Source organism: Stegodyphus dumicola, chromosome 12 (genome assembly GCF_044657685.1).
Source record: "Stegodyphus dumicola isolate Sdum_Otavi_A_Nest chromosome 12, ASM4465768v1".
NCBI classification, from domain to species: domain Eukaryota; kingdom Metazoa; phylum Arthropoda; class Arachnida; order Araneae; family Eresidae; genus Stegodyphus; species Stegodyphus dumicola.
Window position 1 is genome coordinate 106,632,221 of NC_140779.1, and position 20,271 is coordinate 106,652,491.

The window sequence follows — 20,271 nt, forward strand, 5'->3', positions numbered from 1 at the left end:
TGGCAACGTGTGGAAGCTGCTTGGTCTGCTGTACCTCAAGAACACATCCAAAGTCTCTTTGAATCAATGCCAAGGCATGTAGCAGCAGTGATCTTCAATAATGGCGGCTACTCTGACTACTGATTCTGGAAGGAACCACACTTCGCAGAAGTCTATAAATTTAATCATTTGATACTTGCCCAACATGTTACCTACTAAATAAATTTTGTAGTGATATCTCTTGTCTTTCTTGGTGTTGCAATTTGGGTGGCCAGCAGTGTACAAGTGAGCATACATTTTCCTATTTTCAGATAATAGATTATCTTTCAGTGAAATTGGTAGTCGTGCTGGATGAAACCAAACAACTGCAATGCGGATATGTCACCGCTGGATGCAGAAGGGTACAACGGACCGACGTGTTCGATCGCATCCACCTCAAGGCACCACTTCACGTGATGATTATATGGCTCATTTTATATGCTTTTCCACACAATGATCCAGATTAATAATGTTAAAATTATTTTAGAAACTATTTTAGAACCAATTACACATATTTAAAATTTCGGAAATGTCTAGTATATAAAGATATGCCAATAACACTTCTCTGACTCCAGTAAGATTAATAAAGTACAAACTCCAAGATTTGGACTCATCGGGACTTGCGCGATTCCGGATTTGGGATTTTTCCGGAATATTAGATCATCAATTTAAATCTAGTAAGATGACATGTAGAAATAATACAATTAAAAATATAAAATTGCGATTCATAAAATAATGAAGCATTTATGATCTAAAGGGTGTCACAATTTACAAAAAAAAAAAAAAAAAAAGGCTTGATATTTGTTTATTTTATTAAACATTTCTTTCAATGTAAAGTTGTTTAAATTGCTTCATTTTTTGTGCTAATACTTTCTCTTTAATTCCGTAGACAGACATAATTTTTTGTTCAGTTACATTGTTGCAGTCTTGTAATTGCCATGTCAAGAATTCTTACTAACTAAAATTTCCCATTTTTGGCATATTTTTTTAGTATATATACAGTAATAAATTACTTATGAATATGCATACTACATACATGTTTGATTACATGTAGATTTACATGCTTTATATTTAATGGTAATCTACTAAACAGTATCCACTGGCAGCTGCAAAAATATAAATAATGTATAATTTTTCTCCCATTCATAAAATTAGTTTCTTATAAAATGCTTTTTATTAGTATTATTATTTATGAACACAACAGTACCTATGAGGCTTAATCAACTCGTCAACTTTTCATGAGCAATGTGAATAATCAAGAAAGTACCAAATTTTTTTTTTTTTTTTCACATACCTTGAACAAATAGCAATCAAATTATTTCAGCTTCTATAAGCTCAAGAGAACTATAAATTCTTATAACTTCTATAAACTTAAAAATATATCCTGCAAAACAAATATTACAAAAAAAAAATTTCTAGCCAAGTAATGTTTGCTATGAACTACCAGCATGTTGAAGTTAATGCATGCACAAATAACTTAATAAATAAATGCAAGTTGAAAATTTCAAATTACAATCTAACCCTTAAAGAATTAATATCTAAAACTTAAAAACTATAAAAATTAAAAAGAAATTGCAGTCTATTTATGACATCCAGATTTCAGTATTTAACACACGAAATAATTTTAAACTAAGCAATTAGTTTATGTAAAATAAGCAGCTCAAAACAGTAAAGTCAAATGGTCAGGGAAAAATTAGCTTTATTATTACAGTAAGACCCCGCTTAACGCGAGGGATACGTTCCATCAAGGTAGAGCGTAATGCGAAACAGCACTAAACGAGGCTATCTTAACATGTAAATAATGGGGTTAGGGGAAGATGGATAAAAAATTGGTTAGGTATTAAATTTAATAATTTTTTTTAATAAAAATAAAACCAAACATTTATTTCTTACAAAAATAAAAACAATATAAACGAATATACTCATAAAAACAAATAAAATTCTCAGTCAGATCATTCAGTCTATTCTGTGTTTCCAATTTTCTGCCTCTTTGTCAAGAAGGCATTATGATAGATTGGCTTAATGGCATATTGCGTTCAATTTTGTCGAGACAGTCATTTTTCCATTTCCTCTATAATGTTATTTCTAGAACGAGTAATTCTAGTTGCAGGGCTTGACGTAGTTGCAGTTGCCGATGACAGTATTTTTTCTTTATTCTTAAGAATTGTCCTTATTGTTAAAGTTGCCAAATTCAATGCAGCACTAATTTGAGATTGACGTTCACCAGAATCTAATCTTCTAATCACTTCCATTTTAGTTTCCAGTGAAACGCTTTTTCTGGTTGCTTTCTTTTCTTGCTTTTTATTATCACCCATGATAAAAACTAAAGATCATAATATTTGTCACTGTATTAATCATTATAGTATTATATAAATTTATACTTACAATAATGTCAACATATGTTTCAAATGATAAAAATGCATCCGTATAGCACCGCACCAAACAAGAAACACAACTACACTGTTTTGGATATGTTATTTGGAAATCTAGTGCTGCACACAATTTCAGGGTATCCCTGTAGTGCTGCGAGCAATTTCGGGGAATCCCCGGGTTGAAATAAAAGAGCGCTAAACCGAAACAGCGCTAAGTGGGGTCTTACTGCATTAAAAACTGCCCTGTGAAGATTTGTGTACCTTGTTATGAATTTTGAACATAGATGGTTTTAGTGCAATTATATATGAAATTGCTGTATTTTTCTGTGCAATGTAACATGCAAAATCTAGAGAGAAAAGCTGTGCCTAAAAAGTAAGAGTAGAGGAACAAGTCTATTTACATTAAGTAAATGGGTATCTTAGTAATTTGGCGAGATATCGCCAAACCGTCAGTGGTTTAGGCCAGTGGTGCGCAAACTTTTTTCGACTGCGGCTCCTTTTGTAGAGAGAAAATTTTTGGCGACCCCTAGAGATAAATGTTCACAAATACGATGTATATTTTGCACATTTCTTTCATTTCATCGAATAAAAACATCATCATATCTGACTCGTGTTAATTTTATTTATAATTTTAAGAAAATACTTTTTGTATAACACAAAAATCAGTAAATTGCCCTTTAATGAGATGTACGTGGCTGCAAGTTTCTAATTATCTCATCGATGTTTGGTTGTATGTTGCTAATTGCAATTCGCATATCATCTTCAGGGTTTAAACGCAAGCGGTATTTAGTTTTTATTGAAACTAGTTTGCTAAATCCAGTTTCACATAAATACGTTGATGCAAATTGTATTAACACTCTGATGGCATTCTTGCATAAAACGGGATATTGTTTTTCCACGGATAGCCAAAATTTTTGGCAAGGCTGAGTCTTAAATTGATTTCGAAGAGTATAATCACTAATTAGATCTATCAATTGCTCTTTCTCACTAATTTGAAGAGTTGAACTGCATATGTTAAAGGAAAATGGATCACGAATCCAACCAAGATCGTTTTCAGGAAAATCCTCGAAAAATTTTCATTTAACATTTCAATGTGATTGGAAATGATGTTTTTAAATGTAAATATATCTATATTATTTTCCTTGATAAAATCGTTAAAGCAAGGGAACATGTCGGTGTTGTTTTTATTCAGTTCTGTTTGCCAGAGACTACGCTTATTCTTAAAAGCTTGAATTTTACTGGCTGAAGTTATGATAGTTGAATTCTCACCCTGCAAGCTCAAATTTAAGTCGTTAAGTTTTTCGAAAATATCAACTAAATAGCTCAGCTTCCCTAGCCAAACTTCATTGATATAATAACTTGCCAATCTATGTTTCTCTTCGATTAAAAACATGTACACTTCATTTCTCAAATCAAATATCCGTCGTAGTATTTTCCCACGTGAAAGCCATCTGACTTTGGTGTGTAACAGTAATCTCTCATACGTTGAGCCCATCTCATTGCAAAGTATTGAAATCAGATGGCTGTTGTGGCTGTTGCATTTAATGTAGTTAATTGAACTAACAACGTCTTGTAATATGTTGTGCAACTCTTCATCTATATCTTTTGCAACAAGAGCTTTCCGATGAATCATACAGTGATTAAATACCATATGAGGCACCACCTTCTGAATTAAGACTCTGAGCCCTTTATTCGAACCTGTTAATGCTGCAGCACCATCAGTACAAACCACAACACAGTTTGCCAATATTAATTTATTACTTCGAATATTTTTTCTCCAGTTGTTTTTCCTTCCAAACTTTTGCAACATAAAAACGTTTCTGTTATATCTTCATTAAAAATAAACCTAACATAAATAATTAGTTGTGACATTTTAGTAATATCGGTAGTCTCGTCCACTTGTAAAGCAAATACAGATGAATTTTGTATGCGTTTTATGACTTCTGACTTGATATTTCGTGAAATTTCGGAAATCCGCCGAGACACGGTATCTCTTGATAATGGTATTGTTTTTAGTTGATTTCCATATTTATCGCCATGCATAATTGATGTCATCATAGTTGCTGCCAGAAGGATAAGGGATTCTCCAATTGTATGGGGTTTCATTGTTTTTCCTATTAGATACGAAACTTCTACAGAAGCTCGTAATGCTTTCTGAGGTATTGTTGTAAATTTCTTTAAATGGGCACTTTGAATTTTCAGATTTTCAGCTCGTCTTTGAAAAAAATCAGCACGTTTATTTTGAAGTTCTTTATGTTTAGTTTCCAGGTGCCTTTTTAATTTAGCTGGTTTCATGCTCTCATTTGCTAATTTTTCGTTGCAAATGACACATATCGGGCATTCTTCATCATCAACAACACAAAATGTAAAACCATACTTAATAAATTCCTCATTGTATTTTCTTATTTTTTTAGATCGGGCATTTAGTTCAGTATTTTGCGATTCCTCATCAGTATTTGTTCGTTTGTTAGTTGAAGACGTACCTGGTGTACGTATTACCCATTTATCCCTTATGAAGATAGGGGTTAAATTACTTAAACTAAAACAAATAATATATAAAATTTTATCATTTTTTATTCGAGAAATTCAATAAAATTAACAGAGGTCTTTCTCTAATGATAGTACATACCTGATAACAAAGAGTAGCAAAGCCCGATAAAAATATAAAAAATCATAATTACACAACGTCACATGATAAAACTCGAGGATAAACTAAAGCAATTGCTGGTCAACTGCTACATGCTACAACGTCATGCGAACACTTCACGTCTTCACTCTGACTATCAGATACACCGCGTACCTCGCCATCTGATTGGCTGATCACGGAAGCGAATTTTTCCCCTTTCCCTGCGGTTAACGTCTAGTCAAATAGGCGCTTTGCAGTAAAAATGGCGAATTACCGCGAAGAGGGCACTATCTACCGGAGTGAAAAACTTGCGTCTTCACACTTTACATACATTACACATTACGGTCAAAGAAAGAGCGGACAGCATGAAATTGAAATTAAACAGTGAGTGACGGCGCTTCACTCTTTATATATACACTGTATGGTATGCAGCATACAGGCATAATGCATTTCATAAAAATTTGGCAACCCCCAAAAAACTTCTGGTGACCCCCACAGGGGTCGCGACCCCTAGTTTGCGCACCACTGGTTTAGGCAACTAATTTTTGTTCCTAAATTTGGCAATAAAATGCCAAAAGTGGCCAAACTTGACTACATTTTGGTCCAATCTTTGTATCATCGCAATAGGTATTGTAATTGAATAAATGTAATTGATCACTGTATTAGGTGGAACCATAAATCAACTCTCATATTTCCTTCCAGTAATTTCGAGAAGCAGAAACTACTAGGAATAGCTCAGCGGATGGGTGATAACTATATTAGGACGGAGAGAGCATATGCTCTCAGTTGCTGTTGTTAGCTGTTAGCACAGCGCGAGTTCCGAATATTATCTCCAGCTTAACTTTGATCTTTAGCTGCGCTTTGTATTTCATTGTGTTTAACTTTCTTAGTGGTTTGGAGTATAACTACTGATTGTACTCTGTGATACTGTGAATGCCTTTATGATTATCCTGTGGAAAATTCTAGAACTCTGAAGTGTTTCTTTTAATAAAATAAATTTTATCAACCTATCACTGGATCTTATGAACCCATCATTCAATCTATTATGAACCCGTACACAAACAACCTGTTTACTAAAGAAAGCACTTAATCATTCAACTAGTTACTATACAGATATTTCTTTGAATTACTTTTACACAGCATTTGTGACAAATATTTCCCACAACAGTGGGAGTGGCAACATTTTATTTTCCTAAACATAAAAGCCACTTGCTGAAATCAGTACATTTTCAAACTGTTTTTTAAAAACATTATCACGCCACTTCATACAGACTTATTCCTGTATTCCATATTATTAAAATGAAAGTATCGAATACCACAGCATTTTAAATCTGACTATTTAAAATTTATTTCTATCTTCCAGATTGTTTAAATCAGCGGTTCTCAAACCTTTTGACTAACACATACCATCTAAACAAAAACTGAAAACCTTTAGCACCACCACTACAGAGTACTACTACCACCACCACTCTTGAACAAAAGTCAGATCGCATAAATTTACGAGTGTTAGAGAAAAAACTCAATCAGGATGTTGGGGTTTTAATTTTTGAATTTAAAAGTTAAAAATGCTTTGCTTCTTCGCGTACCACTTATTTTCCTCCTGCGTACCACTGGTTGAGAACCCCTGGTTTAAATGAAAGACTATCCAAGTTACCTTATTTTAAATATTTGGTTAAACAGAATTTATTTTTATTTGAAAAACTAACAGTATGTATTTGAAGTTCATAATTTACAATTACTGGGATTCTATTCCCTTGCAGAAATAAATTAGTCTCCCATATAATTAGAATGATTTTTGATTAAATAAAATGAATATCTGCAGAAACTCTTCTCTGATGAATTAATACACTTATTTGGCTTCCTTAAGATATACAGTCAAAAGTCTTTAATCCGGACTCGTCGGGACTTCGGCGATTCCGGATTATAGATCATCAGTTTAAATCTGGTAAGATGGCATGCAGAAATTATAAAATTAAAAATATGAAACCGTAATTTATAAAATAATGAGCAATTATGATCTAAAGGGTATCAAAATTTACCAAAAAAGAAGCTTAATATTTATTTGTTTACTTTATTAAACATTTCTTTCAACGCGCGGATGCGTAAAGCATACCTTACGCATAGCCGAAATTAGAAAATTGCAACCAGAAAACCATTTGATTTGTATTCGTGATATTTATAATGACGAGGAATTTGATTTAAATCATATCAAAGACGGAGTACATCGAAAATAAATACTACATTTAGTAAGGAATTATAAGCCGAATAAAATAAAAACATCTGCCCTGAAGATAACGATAGTGTTGACAGATCAACTTCCAGTTCATTGCGCGCCGCGACGTGCCCCCCCCCCCCCGCGCAGAGCAGCGTGAAATTGATAAACAGATTTCGGAACGGTTAGATAAACAAAGGATATGCTTCTATCCATTTTTTGTCGCAATTCGTTTTTTGTTTGATGGACATCGAAACATACTTTCGTTTTCTAGATCCTTTGGGAGCTCCAGCATCGGAAATTCTATTTGACATAATCGAAAGTTCAAGCTTACTTTTAGAAAATTGCTCTTACAGTCTGCAAAAAATAATAAGCCGGATCCAATTTGAAGATTCAGGAACAACGCAATTATCAACATTAACTGAAATAGATAATTAGATAATTTTAGCTTTTACCGTCCGTTATACATTAAACGCACACGCGAAAACGTATTCTGCACTTGCGCAGATGCATATGTGCAGTCGTAAATGTCTTGCGCGCACGAGTAAAACGCCTATGCGCATGCATCAATGCGGCGCATGCGCAGAAAGATTTTAGCTTTGAGGTCCAGATTATAGATCATTCCGGATTACGGGTGTCCGAATTAATGACTTTTGACTGTATTTCGTAGAACAGAAGGGCACACATAACCCCTTTCCCAAGATAAAATCGGTAATAAAATACATACATTGTAGCCGGACTATCAGCAGCTAATGCAACAGCTGGATCAAGATGAATTTTGGCAGGTCTTCCATGAACTTGAAGAAACTGGGCTGGATCTTGTTTCTGTAATAGTTTATACAAACATATTTTCATGCAATCATTCTTTGAGTTAAAAAAAAAAAAAAAAAAATCAGAGAAAAAAAAAGATTCTCACTTGTTAAAAATTTAAAATCATAAAATTCAAAAAATTAAAAATAATAAACTATTCTTTTATATTTACTAAGCATTCACTGTTGTTTCATATCCCTTTTAATACCTCAATCTGTGGAAACAAATAATAGAGATTCAAAATTACACTTACAATTTTTTCATAATATTCTCGCCTCCTTTCAGCTCTTCTTTTATAATCAACCATCATCCCTCGAATCTTCTTTTCTTGTTTTCTCGCTTCGTGCCACATCTATAATACAATAATAAGTTATACGCATCTACAAATAAAACACTTAATATATTAAATGTACATTGTTTTTTTTTATCATCCATAAAGCTTCTTTCATATATAGGACTACAATATCTTGAAACCTAAAAATGAGGCCACAAGTATGGTCTTGAAACATTGAAATGCAAATATCAGTCAGACTTCCAAATTTAACATCTTAACAAACATAAATTCACACAATGCGTGAAAGTAAAATTTCAAACAATCAAAAGGAAATCCATTTACTATACATTTGAACCTCATGTTAATTAGACACTTATGGTAGAAAAATTTCTGTCCTTAACAAGAAATGACTGCTAAATAAGATTGCACTGGTCTGCTATTCCAAGGTTTCAGGAATTCAGAAACTGTGTTATTGAGGTGTCAATGAAATATCTGCTAATAAAAGCTCTATCGCACAAAATACTCGTATTTTGATTTTTGTTACCTAAATTATTATAATTTGGTTATGCTGCAGTGATTCTGAAGGCCAATCATATGTTCACACCCCTATCATGCCAAAAATGCATTGGTACACCTTGCACAAAAAAAAGGGGGAGACAGTTCTGTATCTCCCACTTTACTGGACCAATTGCCAAAATTTAACTTGCATTTTCCATGTCTCAAAGGCGGGACTTCGGATATATATTAGATTTATACATAGCATTGTTCTAACATTTTGAATTGGACTTTTTCTGAAATAACATACCAGTTTCATTTCATATGACTCAAATTATGCCAAAGTGCCAAGTTTTGTAAAAATCGCAGAGTAGCTTTTAACAAATTATGTCTCAAAATTTCATCTCCTCCATGTTAACTGAATCTGGTATATACAGACAAAAGTCGTTAATTCGGACACCCATAATCCAGAATGATCTATAATCCGGACCTCAAAGCTACAAATTTTCTGCGCATGTGTTGTGTTGACGCATAAGACCTTTACGGCGTAAGACCTTTACAGCTGCGAATATGCGTGTGCGCAAAATACGAGGGCAATTAAAAAAAAAAGGTCTTCTATTTTTGGGGGACATAAAGAAAGTTTTAAAGTTTTAATACAGTTGTTGGCAACACTGTTGTGAGTGATGCCTTCTCCGCTACCACGTAAGCACGCAGGCGCTTCACTCGGAAACTCAGGCTTGGCTTGGCAGCCGTTCAAAATGGAACTCCCGATAAACGTTACCACCAAGTGCGAAGTGCGCGCAGTTATTTGATTTTTGAACGCAAAAGGCGTTAAACCGGTTGAAATTTACCACCTATTGACAGAAGTGTATGGACAGTCATGCATGGATGTGAAAAACATTTGCAAGTGGTGTAGAGAGTTTACAGCCAGTCATACTGAAATTCATGACGAAGAACGGAGCGGGAGGCCTTCAATTTTCGATGAGACAATCGCGAAAGTTGAGGAACTCATGCGTAAAGATCGGAGGATCACTCTGGATGCTCTCTGCATTTTGGTTCCTGAGGTTTCCAGAAGCACCATCCACAGGATTTTAACGGAAAAGTTGCAATATCGGAAGGTGTGTGCAAGATGGGTTCCGCGTATGCTGACAGAAGACCACAAACGGCAACGAGTTGATTCTTCCCGCGAAGTTGAAGGAACATTTGTCTGGATGGCGGTTCTGCTCCAATGATGAGGTGAAAGATGAGGTTCAACGCTTCCTGAAGGGCATGGCGGCAAGCTGGTATGACATGGGCATTGTAAAACTGCCACAGCGTCTACAAAAATGCATCGACTGAAATGGCGATTATGTTGAAAAATAAAGCATTCTTCAATCTTTAAAGTGATGTAGCAATTATACAAAATAAACGGTTCTTTGTATATCTAAAAATACGAGAGACCTTTTTTTTTTGGGGATTGGCCTCGTACGTTTACGACTCCGCGTTTAATGTATAACGGATAGTATAAGCTAAGCTAAAATTATCTAATTCACTTAATGTTGTAGATTGCGTTGTTCCTTAATCTTCGAATTGGATTCAGCTTATTATTTTTTGCAGACTGTTAGAGCAATTTTATAAAAGTAAGCTTGAACTTTCGATTATGTCAAATAAAATTTCTGATATATATTTACTATTATGTAAAGGATCTACAAAGCGAAAGTATGTTTCGAAGTCCATTAAACAAAAAATGGATAAAGACATATCCTTTGTTTATCTAAACTTTAACGTTTGCTTATCTAAACTTTGGTTATCTTTAACGCCGCGGTGGCGCTCAATGAATTGGAAGTTGATCTGTTAGCACTATCCTTATCTTCAGGGCAGATGTTTTTATTTTATTTGGCTTATAATTCCTTACTAAATGTAGTATTTCATCGCGATGTACTCCGTCTTTGATATGATTTAAATCAAATTCCTCATCATTATAATTCGCTTCCGATAGCAAAGAAAGTGACAGAGGTTATTGAAAATGAAAAAATTTCGCTTGACAAATTAGTCGGTATTCTCGACACAGCAATTATAGGACTTGAACAGCGGAACTTTGTAACTAAACAAGAAATTATGTCTGTTTAATAGAATTAAAGAGAAAGTATTGTCACATGAAATGAACCAACTTAAACAACTTACATTGAAAGAAATGTTTAATAAAGTAGTAAACAAATAAATATTAAGCTTTTTTTTGTAAATTTTGATACCCTTTAGATCATAATTGTTCTTTATTTTATAAATTACGGTTTCATATTTTAATTTTATTATTTCTGCATGCCATCTTACCAGATTTAAACTGATGATCTATAATCCAGAAAAATCGATAATCCGGAATCGCCGAAGTCCCGACGAGTCTGGATTAACGACTATTGACTGTATATTATTCTCTTTTTTTTATTACACTTACTTGATTCTTTCTTTCACATTTCAAAATTTAGGTTCATTCCAAATAAAATTTGCCCATTTTTTTATGATTTATTTTTAAAATTTGTATTTTTAAATAATTTTTCTAAATATTTTGGAAAAAAACTTTGAATTATAACCTATAAAATTTTTACCATCATCTTAAAGTAGATATATTTCTAAGCATGCCTCCAAGAAATTAGAGTTTTTCTATTCAAAATTTTCTAAGATATATGTGAATTTACATAGTTGCACGTTAATAATGCCAAATGTGGTTTACGCACTTCGTTAAAATTATTTGAAAGTACTGAACGATAACCTTTTTTCCGCTCGTGTATAATGAAAAAAAGAAAAGCAAAATAGGTTCCTATAAATTAATATGTTCGCCGAGTGAATTATACTTGGCGCAAACTGAAAAAAAAAAAAAAAATGTGTCAAGATAAATATTTAAATTTCTCCATAAATTTCTCACCAAAAATACAAAATTTAATATCTACGCATAATTGAAATATGAAAAAATAGGTACCTTATTTCTTAAAAAAGTTTGACTCTGTGTCAGAATACCTATATTCAAACAATGCTATATATAAATCTAGTATATATCCTAAGTCTCGCTTTCAAAAGATGGAAAATGCAAGTTAAATTTCGACAATCGGTCGACAAGAATGGGAGATATAAAACTGTCCTTTGTTTTGTGTGTGTGCAAGGTGTACATCTTTAATGGAAAAGTACTGATAACTGTAGCTCTCCAAACTCCTAGTCCTATATTTCCCAGTACTATTATCTCCAACTGCAAAAGTTACTCATTATTTCTAAGTAACGAAGTAAGCATATAGTTTTCCTCATTCTGGAAATGAAAATACAGCACATGTGGAGTTGGATTCATATGGTGGTTATAGTTACTTACATAGTTACGATTTGGTAGAAAAATTTTTTCACAGGTTTTTTTTTTTAGAAACATTAGAATGTCTTCTTTTACAAGTGTATTTTTGTACTAATTAATGGTAACTGTTTTTCACTTTACTATTTCAGTTTGATGAGAATGTTCTAATCTTATACAACAAGAAGCCTTTGTTCTTTAAAATACAGGGTGTTTATACAGTCCCGGACCCATTTTGATGTTTAATAACTCATAAAATAATAAAGATAGATTAAAATTAATAACATAAAAGGTTAGATAGACTCAAAAAATTTCATGACCCTTCAATGAACTTCCACGTGTGCCCCCTTCGTCGCACGGAGAATATCAAGTCAATATTCAATTTCACGCCAGGTACCGGCAAGCATGTCGGCATCCACAGAGGCTATTGTGGTTGTAATTCTATCAATGCTTAACACTCTCCTCCCGTAAACATTGTCCTTTACAAATGAGTTATTAAACATCAAAATGGGTCCGGGACTTTATAAACACCCTGTATATCACATATCAGGGCAAAATATGACTATTTTCCATATCAGTTTTTTAGAATATTGCATATCATTCTTCGAATCCATATTGTTCTTATAATAGTTCGATATGTTCTTTGAATCTTCCAAATAATACTAAATCCTGCACAGAATTATATACAGTCAAAAGTCATTAATCCGGACTCGCCAGGACTTCGGCGATTCCGGATTATAGATCCTTAGTTTAAATCTGGTAAGATGGCATGCAGAAATTATAAAATTAAAAACATGAAGCCGTAATTTATGAAATAAAGAACAATTATGATCTAAAGGACATCAAAATTTACAAAAAAAGAAGCTTAATATTTATTTGTTTACTTTATTAAACATTTATTTCAATGTAAGTTGTTTAAGTTGCTTCATTTTATGTGATAATACTTTCTCTTTAATTCTATAAACAGACATAATTTCTTGTTCAGTTAAAAAGTTCTGCTGTTCAAGTCCTATAATTGCTGTGTCGAGAATACCGACTAATTTGTCAATCGAAATATTTTCGTTTTCAATAACTTCTGTGTCACTTTCTTCACTATCGGAAACGAATTATAATGACGAGGAATTTCATTTAAATCATATCAAAGACGGAGTACATCGAGATGAAATGCTACATTTAGTAAGGAATTATAAGCCAAATAAAATAAAAACATCTACCATGAAGATAAGGATAGTGTTGACAGATCAACTTCCAATTCATTGCACACCGTGGCGTTTCCCCTCCCCCCACCGCAGAGCAGCGTAAAATTGATAAACAGATTTCGGAATAGTTAAATAAACAAAGGATATGCCTTTATCCACTTTTGAAGCAATTCTACTTTTTGTTTGATGGACATCGAAACATACTTTCGCTTTGTAGATCCTTTGGGAGCTCCAGCATCGGAAATTCTATTAGACATAATTGAAAGTTCAAGCTTACTTTTATAAAATTGCTCTAACAGTCTGCAAAAAATAATAAGCTGGATCCAATTCGAAAATTAAGGAACAACGCAAACTGCAACATTAACTGAAATAGATAATTAGATAATTTTAGCTTATACCGTCCATTATACATTAAACGCGCATGCGTAAACGTATTATGCGCATGTGCACACGCATAAGTGCAGCCGTAAAAGTCTTACGCTGCGCTATGCACATGCGTCGACGCGACGCATGCGCAGAAAGTTTGTAGCTTTGAGGTCTGGATTATAGATCATTACGGATTATGGGTGTCCAAATTAACGACTTTTGACTGTACAAATAATTTTATTACCAAAAAGCATATTTTAAAACATTAATATTCACCACGTTTACTGATCATCATAATGTCACCAAATCCCGTGTGTACCATATATTAGGATTAAACCCTAAAATGCAACCAATCGTGTTAAGTAATATGCAACATAGCTAATTTTAATTAAACTCAGAAAAGCTGTGATAAATATTTTAGTATATGGTACACATGGAATTTGGCAACATTATGATGAGCAGTTTCTCATTAAGACACAATAACACGCCGAACAAATACTAATTCAGAAGTCAAACAACAAAAATCAGCGTTAATTTACAAAATTTTCACAGGACTAGTTTCGATGGTTTTACCGAACCATCATCTTCAGCTGCAAAACCGCAAATGAGCAAGATAGGAAATAATGTTTAGATAAGAATAAGCAAGTGGCGCCATCTGTTGGCGAAACCAGAACTAAAACATAATTTCTCTAAAAGCCGAAGGCAAATTTGGATTGGAATTAGGATCGTTAACTAGAACAGAAAGATTTTTATGAATGTGAAATGCCTCTAGAAAATCCAGTTCTCCAATGGAAGATGTTTTTTGAATAATTTTGGCAGCAGAAAAATTGAAAGTGTGATTTTCGGACCAACAATGTTGAGCAACAGAAGACTTCTGTGTTTCCTTTTTTCTAACATATGCCTCATGTTCTTTGACGCGAAATTTTAAGGCTCTCTTAGTTTGGCCAATGTAAATTAAACCGCACTGGCAATGAATCCTATAAATACCCCAGGAATTCATATCCGGAATGGGGTCCTTGAGTATAGAAGTTGGAATTTTATTGATGGGAGAGTAAACAACCCGAAAGTTAAATTTCTGCAAAATATGTGCAACTTTATAGCTAATTGATGGAAAGAAGGGAATGACAACAGAATTTTTATAATCTCCTAAAATAAGAGTGTGGCTTTTAGTGTGTTGAGATGAGAATTTTTTAACTGCTTGATTAATAATGTTGGGTGAAAAGCACCACTTTTCACCCAACATTATTAATCAAGCAGTTAAAAAATTCTCATCTCAACACACTAAAAGCCACACTCTTATTTTAGGAGATTATAAAAATTCTGTTGTCATTCCCTTCTTTCCATCAATTAGCTATAAAGTTGCACATATTTTGCAGAAATTTAACTTTCGGGTTGTTTACTCTCCCATCAATAAAATTCCAACTTCTATACTCAAGGACCCCATTCCGGATATGAATTCCTGGGGTATTTATAGGATTCCTTGCCAGTGCGGTTTAATTTACATTGGCCAAACTAAGAGAGCCTTAAAATTTCGCGTCAAAGAACATGAGGCATATGTTAGAAAAAAGGAAACACAGAAGTCTTCTGTTGCTCAACATTGTTGGTCCGAAAATCACACTTTCAATTTTTCTGCTGCCAAAATTATTCAAAAAACATCTTCCATTGGAGAACTGGATTTTCTAGAGGCATTTCACATTCATAAAAATCTTTCTGTTCTAGTTAACGATCCTAATTCCAATCCAAATTTGCCTTCGGCTTTTAGAGAAATTATGTTTTAGTTCTGGTTTCGCCAACAGATGGCGCCACTTGCTTATTCTTATCTAAACATTATTTCCTATCTTGTTCATTTGCGGTTTTGCAGCTGAAGATGATGGTTCGGTAAAACCATCGAAACTAGTCCTGTGAAAATTTTGTAAATTAACGCTGATTTTTGTTGTTTGACTTCTGAATTAGTTTCTCATTAATAATGCTAAATAAAGTGCAATGCTCAGAGAACATACAGGCAAATAGCTTTGTAATTAAAATGATTTTGATTCGTGGAAAATAAAGTAGAAAAACTTCACAGCAATAAATGATTAATATGTTATTAAATTATGGCCCAGAATATCAGCAGAATAATGCCTCAGACCACACTTTTTCCTGGATATTGTTAAATACCAGCTGGTGATTTCCATTTCAGTCAAACTCCGGAAGTTACAAATTAGGATATTCAAAGTCACATATACTGAACACACTGCATAATATGATGAATGCTGATTCTAAAGTCAAGATGCAGAATAAGTAAAATGAGCTTTCAGTACCATATTAGGCAATGCAGACATTATATGTTATAAACAACTCAGTAAAAATTAAGAAATATTTTTACAGCTAATATTCATTTAAAAACTGCCTGTGAAAGTTTGATCTTCATATGGTTATCATATTAAATTTAAAATACCAAACAACTAACTGGTAACTGCAAAAGATAGTCTGATGATTTTCTGTTCTACATCACTTCTTAACTAGAGGTATCACAGCCAAAGCAAAAAAACAATAATGACATCTTTATCTCTATTAACTGATAGGTAAAATAACAAGCTTCTCAATCAGATTTTAAGTAACCTGAACGTATGAGCAAAGTATTTTAAATTTTGGCTCTCACTGACTAAAACAAACAATTTGGCTAATACAAACAGCAGAATTACTACGCAGTACATTGTCAGCTTATGCTGCCAATAGGCTCTCGATCACACTTTGAAACTTCACTGTTATTTAAATAATTTATAATTAAAATTTTAAATAATTCTGGTGGAGAATGATGAGAAGTAAAAATATAGAATAACAAAAATCAAAGGACAATGAATTAAGATAAAACCCTATAAGCTCAGCAAAAGCTATTCTTGTCATTTTCAGCAAATTAAATTTCATCATACCTCAAAATGCAGAAAGGACTGTAGAGAATTATAGATCGATATCTCCGTGATGCTTGTAAGTACTATCTTTTTGCATTGACAAATTGCATATTCGTTACTCACTATAAATTTACTTCCAATTTCCTATGAAATTCTTTATAACGATAGATTATCATATTTAAACTACTAAACTTTCTTATATATAATACAACTTAAAACAAATACTTTGATAAGATTCAATTCAAATATTTACATTAAATTTCTAATAAGAGCTGAAATCTAATAGTTTAGCGTCGGAATAAGAATATATAGATATTTATATTTTTTCATAAAAAAAAGGAGTTCAAAAAAAAAAGTTCAATAAAAAATATTAAATGTTATACCCTTCACAAATTTGTACTTTCTTTAATATAAAATTATTGATGATTTAACTACAGTAACTTTTCCATATTTTAATAATGTAAGGCAACATTAAAGACTTCATCTACCTTCACTTGATTTTTTTTTTTTTTTTTTTTTTTTTTTGTTTGCAAATATACAGGACCAGTGAATAACGCAACTTCCCATACAAAATTTAAATATAGTAATATATAGAAAAGAAGAAATAAAGTCAATAAAAAAAAAGACCTTTAAGTTTACAGTGAATTTAATCCTCCAATCAGCAATAAATTATGTAAACAGTTAATCAAATAGCAAAAGAAAATTTTCCATTCAACACATCTCTACTCCATGATCATGGCGTTTAATACAAAAAGGGAACTGAACAAGAGTAGAGAAGTACTGCCCTTCCCATTCACGGGTAAAAAAATTTATAATTCATTAGGAATCCATCTAAAAGAATTTCAACAAATAATTTAAGAAAAAAAATTATTTTGTATGAACTATCGATTTTTTTCAGACAATTTTTAATGTGCATGTATAATTGAAAATACAGTGAGGCTGTCCTTTAAAAATGTATCCTACAGTAAAGCATTAGAGAACAACGTAAACAAATGTATGTTTACGGAAATTTTAGTGTGTAGTTTTGTTACACTTTATGTGGAGGAATGTTTTGGTGTGTTGCTGTTTTTATAAGAACGTCAGATGTAATATAGTGAATTATGTGGCACTCAAATATCATTATATGAATAAACTTCTGTTCATGTCTCATTTTTAGTGTGTGTACGAAAATATTTAGAAAAAGGTTTGAGATCTCATGTTGGGAAAGAAAGGAATGTTGACATAGCCACAGTCGGAAAAAATAAAAAATCAATGCATAATTTTAAGGATTCAGGAAATGAAGTATATATTGTGCGGTATTCTGTTCCTCACCTTTTCTGTTTTAGTATATTATTGTTGCAATTTAATAGAAATTGAAAGAGAGGCTGATTTTCACATTAGAGATGTAACGTCTCAAATTGGGATTATATTTAAAAAACTGGATAAAAATGATGATGGAAAAATAGATTTAACGGAATTTTTAATATTACAAAATGAGTACAAAATCTTTCATTATGGAAGTACTGATAGCGATTATAAAGTAAGTTATGAATATATATTAGTTTACTAAATTTTTAGTACTGCATAGTACTGAGAGATTTTTATTTATTATTATTATTTTTTTTGTAAAGTTATGTATTTTGTTAAAGCGTTCTTGTGAAATTAAAAATTTAGTTTTTAAGATCAGTTTCTTTAACTTAGTTTTTAAAATCGGTTTCTTTTTTAACTTGTACAAAGTAAAGGAAGTATTGTAATTGTGAAAAATTTGGTAAAATCATATTTCAACGGAAATATCCATTTGAACGAATTTTTTGCCTGATGTCTATACGTATGGACAGAATAAAGGGCTCTTTTTCTTTTCCAAACCAAAATAGATTCCAAAAGAATTTTTTGTGTGTGTGTGACATCTGTATATATACTAAATATAACTCAAAGGTGATTAGTAGCTGTAGAACGTTGAAATTTTGTGTGGGATATCTTTTAACATCTACTTATGCATCTCCCTTTTTGGTTGATCTTTACATTATGGTAACTTGGCGATTTTTTGGCGAAAATTTGGCAACCAACTCTCCTACAGCAACCCTCTATTTTTTTTTTCCCTGCCGCCATTTTGTCTTCACGAAGTAAAGACATGTTTCTTTTCTTCTTATCTACTGAACACTTCTTCCAACAATCTACTAGCCGAATTACACTTATGCTAGAAATTTTATCAAACAAAACTGCTTAATCATGACAAATATTCACTGCAAAATTGGGAAAAAGTGCACAATACCGTACTCCTTACGCGTTTTTCAAAATAACACATACACATAAACCATGTACACGCCGACTTATTTTTACTTAAAAAAACATCCCAGAATTGCACAAAAATGGCATTGCGCACACTCTTCACTATATCCATGTACACTGCTTTTTTCTCATAAATTAGAAAAATTTCACGAAAATATATGACAATTTTCTCGATCTTTAAACCCGGTAAAAAGAACATATATGAATACACTTTTCTAATTCATTCAATAAAATTATTGAAAGATTTTTTTCTGCGAATTTTTCCTCCATACTTCCTCCCCGAAATAAAAAGCAAACTTCTCTTTATCACAATGCCTAAATACCCATTTCAAATTCACGTTAATTAGGGCCATGGGATCCAAAAATTACACAACACAGAATAAAGCTAAATACAAAATTTCCACATTTTTTCCCGATTTCCCCCCTTTTCCGATTAAAGAACCGTAATTCGTCCATTAATATCACATGACATCCCATGATCTCTCATTTCCCTCACGCAAAATAATGCGTAATCGGAACTGAGTACTGCTCATACTATTACCAAAGTCCCAGGTAGTAACCTTTATCGCCTCCAAAATGTCGCCAAACTACCAGTTACCATATTGTAAAGATCAACCCCCTTTTTTATTGCAATACCAAACATATATATGTGGTTGTCATGGGAAAAATATATTTCTGAGTCCCTCTTGGTGAGAATTTGAATTTCAAAATACAGAACAGTATTATGAGAAGTTTACTTCGTGAAGACAAAATGGCGGCGAAAAAAAAAAATAGAAGGTTGCTGTAGCAGAGTTGGTCGCCAAGTTTTTGCCAAAAAATCGCCAAGTTACCATAATCCAAAGATCAACCAACAGAAACAGATGATGCATGGAGTCTGTTAAAGTTCTTTTCCATTGCTTAGACATTAAAGTTCTCATGAAGTTTTTCTCTTTCAATGCAGGGTGAAGTTCCGATGTAAGACAAGCAGCCCTGTTGTTGCCTTTCTTGGTCAGAGCTGGCCATTCCAAGAAGGCTGTTCTCGAGTTAGATAGCGACAAATTCGGCTACCAGCTACTGGATCTCTCCACAGAGGTATATGAATGCTCGGTAAAAGTATATTTACTGGTACCCCTTGGCAATTTTTGGCAGTATTTGTTATTTTGGCTTTGTATAGCGGCAATTTTAGCGCCAAAAATTGCCGCTACACAAAGACAAAATATCAAGTCAAAGATTTGCACAAACTCGGTATCCATGTACACATTGACCTATTTTCACTTAAAAAAACTCACAGAATTGCGCAAACTAGACATTGTGCACACCCTTGACTTTGTCCATGTACACATCGATATATTTTCACTTAAAAAGTCAAAGGAGCACCCAGTTCTAGGTAAAAGTATATTTACAGAACATTCAACTACTAAGGTTACCATAAATAAAACAACAACTTTGTGATA

General features: G+C 32.8%; 2 protein-coding genes across 3 annotated transcripts in view; one reads left to right on the plus strand and one right to left on the minus strand.

The window, feature by feature from the left end:
* Positions 1-17,351, minus strand: part of LOC118203947 (uncharacterized) — a 94,685-nt gene extending 77,334 nt beyond the window's left edge. Inside the window, exons 1-3 of one of the 2 annotated variants that reach the window (XM_035376262.2) lie at positions 17,198-17,351; positions 8,292-8,390; positions 7,956-8,053 (exon numbers count right to left, since the gene is read on the minus strand). In XM_035376262.2, coding sequence (XP_035232153.2) covers positions 7,956-8,053; positions 8,292-8,390 — 197 coding nt within the window. In that variant the 5' untranslated portion in view covers positions 17,198-17,351. Of the gene's footprint in view, positions 1-7,955; positions 8,054-8,291; positions 8,391-16,953 lie in introns of both variants that reach the window. The other variant, XM_035376270.2, reaches the window with a different exon arrangement.
* A 183-nt stretch (positions 17,352-17,534) lies between these two features.
* LOC118203940 (selenoprotein N-like) overlaps positions 17,535-20,271 on the plus strand; it is a 42,205-nt gene continuing 39,468 nt past the window's right edge. Inside the window, exon 1 of the mRNA XM_035376255.2 lies at positions 17,535-18,089. Coding sequence (XP_035232146.1) covers positions 17,847-18,089 — 243 coding nt within the window. The 5' untranslated portion in view covers positions 17,535-17,846. The remainder of the gene's footprint in view (positions 18,090-20,271) is intronic.